The sequence below is a fragment of the Schistocerca nitens genome, chromosome 1, assembly GCF_023898315.1.
Source record: "Schistocerca nitens isolate TAMUIC-IGC-003100 chromosome 1, iqSchNite1.1, whole genome shotgun sequence".
NCBI lineage: Eukaryota > Metazoa > Arthropoda > Insecta > Orthoptera > Acrididae > Schistocerca > Schistocerca nitens.
The window spans coordinates 354,516,239-354,522,504 of record NC_064614.1 but is presented as its reverse complement, the minus strand read 5'-3'; the positions used below and the strand labels follow the sequence as shown (position 1 = coordinate 354,522,504).

General features: G+C 43.2%; 1 protein-coding gene across 1 annotated transcript in view; it reads right to left on the bottom strand.

Moving 5' to 3' along the window:
• Positions 1-749: 749 nt before the first annotated feature.
• Positions 750-6,266, bottom strand: part of LOC126247999 (protocadherin-like wing polarity protein stan) — a 368,259-nt gene continuing 362,742 nt past the window's right edge. Inside the window, exon 43 of the mRNA XM_049948622.1 lies at positions 750-844. Within this exon, the coding sequence (XP_049804579.1) occupies positions 817-844 (28 nt within the window). The 3' untranslated portion in view covers positions 750-816. The remainder of the gene's footprint in view (positions 845-6,266) is intronic.

Here is a 6,266-nt window from a genome sequence, read left to right as displayed (position 1 = left end):
TAAATGCTAGAGTGTACCGATTGTTCAGTAGAATGCAAAACAAATATTTGAGGATGCCAATTTCAAAATCTGAACAATGCCTAACTCCACACACAATCAGCTGTTTTATTGTTCAAAACCTGCGACATAAGCCTTAGATGACCCAGTTATACAGCACTTTTGTAATGCTCAGACCAACAAAGGAAATATCTTCTTAAAAATGCTACAGACTCTTGACTGCTGGATTTTCACTGAACACTGCAGATGATTCACTGCATGCTTTTCAGCCACATAGGATGCAGATATTTTTCTTCATTGTCACAATGGTAGCGTACAAACAATATCACAGTTAGGTACTTGCAGTCACACATGTATTAGAGAGTAAAAGTGTATAAAGTTTTTCGTTGTGAAATACTCTGCACAGAAGCAACCATGTAACGTGCAAGAACCAAAGCATAATGTTCTCACTTTGCTCACTCACTACATAGTAGTCAAGAGAAATATCTCTTACAATGGGGGTGCAAATCCTCTCTTATGATGGGCTGCAACTCCTACGTAGGGACCACTTACTTTATGGCACTTAGTGATAAAATACCAGTCCGTCTAAGGTAATCTTCTTCCCCAACAGAGGCAAGCAGGCCTAAACACAAATTTGCTTGTTGCATCATTTTGAGAGATACATATCTCTTATTACACTTTTTAAAATAAATAGAAATTAAAATACTGCAGACTCGCCGTTGTTGAGAAAAAGAAAGCAAGCAGAGGAAGGAGTAGTGTTTACATGTATGTCTTCCACATGACAGATCATGTCCATTGTTCTGTCTTTGAACAGAATATTCAAACTGGTGTCTCACTCATATCTTTCCTGCAAAAAATAAGAAATATTAAAGGCAATTAAAACAGGAAATTATTCTATCATTACATGTAACAAATGATATGTTGTACTGTGAAATTATTTTGCAGAAGGTGCATGGGTGTCATACAATATTCGTCAACAAAGTTGACACCTTTTATTCTAATGAAGTAAAGCTCAGATATTTAAAAAGTATTCAGTTTATAAGTGCAACAGAATAACATTTCTGTCACATTATCTAGCAAATGTGATACTCACTGACGAGCCAGAACATTATGACCACCTCCTTGATAGCTAGTTGACCCCTCTTTAGAATGAAATACACAACTGATACTGCTTATCAGGGATCTGGCAGTTTATTGGTAGGTTCGTGGTGGTATGTAGCATTAGATGCACAGGTCATGTAATTCACATAAATAATGGGCCACTAATTTGAATATGCTGTGATGGTGCCTGGTAGTGACCCAGATGAGTGCCATAGAATTTACACCAAATGAATCTGGGTGCCAAAACATCAACGAGAGTTCACTATAATGCTTCTCCAACCACTGTAGCACAGTTCTGCCACTGAGACACAGACAGTTATACTGGTGAAAGATGACATCACTGTCCGGGAAGACTCTAAGCATGAAGGGATGCAGATGGTTCACAGCTATCAGTGTGTCTTCAATTACTACCACAGGTCCCATGCAAGCATAATACTGCTCCCACTAGCCTGCGTCCATGGCACACTGCATGTTTTGAGCCGCCATTCACCTCAGTGGTGGCATTTGTGGAGAGGACCACCGACATAGTGTAGCGAAAATGTGCTTCACCTGAAGAGCCGACATGTTTCCATTGATTGATGGTCAAATCCCAATGGTCCTATGCCCACTGCAATCCTAACTGATGATGTTTTCATGTCAACATGTGAACACATAGGGGCGGTCTGCAGCAGAGTTCCACGTTCAACAATGTACGATGAACGGTGTGCTCTGAAACACTTGTGCGTGCACCAGTATTGTGCCCTTTCTACAGAGATGGCACAGAACACCATCTATCCTACTTTACAGAGTGAACAGGCCTCCAAACCCCATGTTCTGTGCAGAGTCATGGGCATCCAATCATTTAGCACACCTAGTGGTAGTTTCATTGTCCTTCTGCCTCTTTCCATAGATGCTCACGACAGTAGCACATGAACATTTTAGCAGATTAGCCATTTTCGAAATGCGCATTCACAAGCTTCTGTAATAATCATCTTCCCTTTTTCAAAGTCACTTATTTCAACAGATTTCCCCATTTGCAGCCCTTATCTTTGCTAGTGTGATCCCCCGCCCATGTCTGTTCCACTTACAGACTTTTGTTACCATGTCATGTACCCGTAATGGTACCAGGTGGCATCCAGCGTTGCGTCAGGCAGTGGTCATAATGTTTTGGCTTATCAGCGTCAGCCACCCTATAAAATAAATAAATAAATTCAATGTCAATGTGAATTTTGCCACCTTTCCCAGCATGGAAAACAGGGATTTCAATAAAAACTCTGTGTGTACTTTTGACTAGTCACTGTTAGTTTCACAGATGATTTCATGTCAGGCTTTTGAACAAGACACAATATTTATTAAAAAAGTTCTGTGTAGGACTTGGCACTCTGAAAAATGCAGCCATCTTTTGTTTCAAATAACCAATTTTTTATGATGATGATGACATCATGGTGTCCTCCTTGACACAGCAATTCTCTTGCTCATCTTATGGAATAAGCACGAATTTGACTATAAAAGCTAAGCTTTGTCTTAAAGATGTGTTATAGGCCATGCAGAAAACCTGATTGCTGTCATTAACAGATAAAATTAAAATGGATGCTGGCTTTCTTATGTGTTATCACAGTGTGGTGTTTGGCATTAAGTTCTTATAAGTATAACTCCAGAAATGTCTTGGGTATATGCCCGATTTGAAATAGTCAGTGAAACAAAGGGTTATTTATCAGTGGTTTAACGTTATTTTATTTTGCATTGCCACTTGAGCTTTCATGAGCAAGTTGTTTCTTGTTGATAGAAATGTCACATTCAGCTAGGTTTCACTGTAATTGCAAGCACTGATCACCAGCTATATGCCTGCCAATCTGAGGTTCTGATAAAATACCAATTTAAGTAGTCTGAAATCACCTATCTGCATAAGTGTCCATACCACCATAAATGGCCTTTAAACAGGAGGGACTCCCTGCTGTGCATGTTACACAGCCTAATAAAAAAATAAATAAAATACCCAGAAAGAGAGTAGGAAATGAAACAAAACTTCATGGGTGAGAAGATATGTGACAAACTTCAGCACTTAAAAAACTGAGTCAAATTTGCAATGAACTTGGCAGTATGAGCCCACTTATCAGTATGACACAGTATCCTCTTCTGGTCAGGCTGCATGCAATGATTTTGTTGCAAATGGTATCACAAAGCATTTGTACTCTCGAGGCAACTGTTGCTGCTGGGCACTGATATCCTAGATAATAGCAGTGAGATGGAGTTGTCGTCCAAGCTAGTTCTGCAAGTGTTCTATAAGGGTCAGATCAAGGCATCTTGCTGGCCAGAGGAGGACCCCAACATCATGCACACAGTTTAAAGAGATGTGTGCCACATGAGGACAAGCACAGTTCTGCTGAAAGATTGGAACATTATACTGTTGCATGAGAGGGAACACATGAGGACACAGGATGTTCATGATGAACCATTGTGCCCTCAGAGTTCCCCCAATCACTATCAGCTGTGACCTGAAGTCATACCTGACACCCCATCACAACACTTGGAGTAACACCCCTGTGCCTCTCCAGAACACTGGAAGAATGGGACTTCTCCTCAGGTCACTGCCATATTCATCAGTCATCCATAGTAATGCAGAACTGTGAAACATCAGTGAACACAATACAATTCCATTCACCAGCAGTCCATGCTATCCAGTCATTGCATCACACCAAATGCAGCTGTTTGTGCTGTGGTGTGGCAATCTATGCATGGGACAATAATTCCCTAGTGCAGCTGCCGCTAGTCTCCAACCAATGGACCAATGGTACAGGATGACACAAAATATTGCAGAGTCCATTACTTGTTCTTGAAAGGAAGCAGTAGATGTGACAATATTTCGACCCTCCCTCGTTGTACTCACGCATGGTTGACTGGAACCTTGACACTGAGTATGCCTGCTCTCAAGTTCCTCTGAAGTCCAACGTTGGTCCACTGTCACATCTGAATGCCCCACTAATCTGGATCTTGCAGTATTTGACCAGTTAGCCAAATGGAGAGTGTTTCAAACTCTGTAAGGTGTTGATTATGTCACCTCTCATGGGTAAGTGACATTTTCATGTCCTTCACAGTGATCACTCAATGTCTGACGCTATTCACACACCTTACTTCCTCCATGAGGCCTAGTAACAACACTAAACATGAACAACATTAATATACTCTAGCAGCGCTTCCACCAGTCATGGAGAATTGCAACTAATCTTTTACATCCCTATGAATGGTGTGAACATGTACGAAGTTACATTGACATCTGATCATGTCTTCTGGGTCCTTCAATTTTTTGTCAGGCATTATATATCCACAGAACTTCAGCATTTTATATGTAACGTTGACATTTCAGAATTGCACAGAGGCATTCCACATTAAAAGTTCCCAGATGGTTTGTGTGTCTTCTCTGTCCAGGTGCCAAATCATGAAGTAGAATGGAAAATATTATTCCCTGGTAGAGGAGCAGTTCAGATTTTTGATGTAAACAACAGGCAGTTCATACCCTTCAGTTCAATTTGGTATAGGCAGCAGCATTAGGAATGCTGGTAGTAATTCCCATCTCGAAGTGACTGTCACCTAAAATTTTGCTTCTAATATACCACACACAAAAGTAGTCAATTCTTCAAGCTGTTATTCAGCTAAGTTTGAAGGGGTAAGGAGGAAGATTAGGGTTTACCATGCTGTCAATGGTGTGATCATCAGAGCCTGCTTTGCATGATACCCTGTAAGTCGAGGGCAAAAAATGGTTTTCAAACCTCTGATGTGAGGCTGCCCTGAAAGAGGGGTGTGTTGTGAGAGTAGCATCGGCCTGCTTTATAAACCTGTTTTTCAGGGGCTACACATGCATATGGCACAGCTGGGGGATGGACAGAGAAAGGGCATAGGAGGGAATGGGTAGCGAGAGGGGAGTTAGAGGTGATGGACATAAGGAGGAAGGAGGAGTGGGACACAGAGAGAGGGGCGGACATGATTAGGGAGAGGGGAGGCAGGAGGAGATGGATACAGAGAGGGGAGGAAGGAGGAGCTGAAGTGGTATAGGGGAGGCAGGAGGTGCTGGATAGGGAGAGATGGGAGGAGGAAATAGACTGAAAGATGGGGTCAGAGGAGAGAGAGAGAGAGAGAGAGAGAGAGAGAGAGAGAGAGAGAGAGAAGGACGTGATTAACAGAGAGAGGGGGAGAAAGAGAAGATGGATACAGAGATATGGGAGGAGGAGGTGGACAGTGGAAGAGGCAGGAGCAGGAGGAGGAGGAGGAGGTGGTGGTGATGGTCAGATAACAGAGAAGGTGGAAGGAAGATATACACAAAGTAGTGGTAGACAGACAGTGAAGCAAGGGTGGAAGAAATGGCCACACACACAGCGTTGATAGGGAGGGGGGAGGAGGAGGTGATGGATATATTGGGAGAATGGGAGCAGGAGGTAGCAGACAGAGACAGGGATGGAAGAGATGAGCACGCACGCAATGAGTGGGTGGGGGGAGCAGGAGTTGATGGGTAGATAGTGAGAGTGGGGACAAGAGAGAGAGAGAGAGAGAGAGAGAGAGAGAGAGAGAGAGAGAGAGAGACGGAAAATGGGAGAGGAGGAAGGAGGGATGGACAGAGAAAAGGGGTAGGTGAGGATGGAGAGAGGGATGAAGGAGGAGGAGGAGATGGACAAATAGAAGTGGGAGGGTAAGATGGACAGAGAGACGGGGGAGGGAGAGTTGGACAGAGAGAGGGATGGAGGAGGAGACGAGTGCAATATACGTGTCAAGTGCATATGCAGGTGAAGCCGTGGGGAAAAGGTTAGTTATGAATGTCAGGGGAACTGGTATGCCTGAGGTCACAGGCTGAGAAAAAGTTAGAAACAGGAGTAATGGTGGTCCCCTCATACTAGGCAGACTGCAACAGGTGTTGGCTAAGGTGAGGCCATGTGGCTAATGGCAGCACAACCTCAGTGGTGCAATATGCTTTATTGTTATTTCATCGCTGGCCGGGATGGCCGAGCGGTTCTAGGCGCTACAGTCTGGAACCACGTGACCGCTATGGTCGCAGGTTCGAATCCTGCCTTGGGCATGGATGTGTGTGATGTCCTTAGGTTAGTTAGGTTTAAATAGTTCTAAGTTCTAGGGGACTGATGACCTCAGAAGTTGAGTCCCATAGTGCTCAGAGCCATTTGAACCATTTGTTATTTCATCTG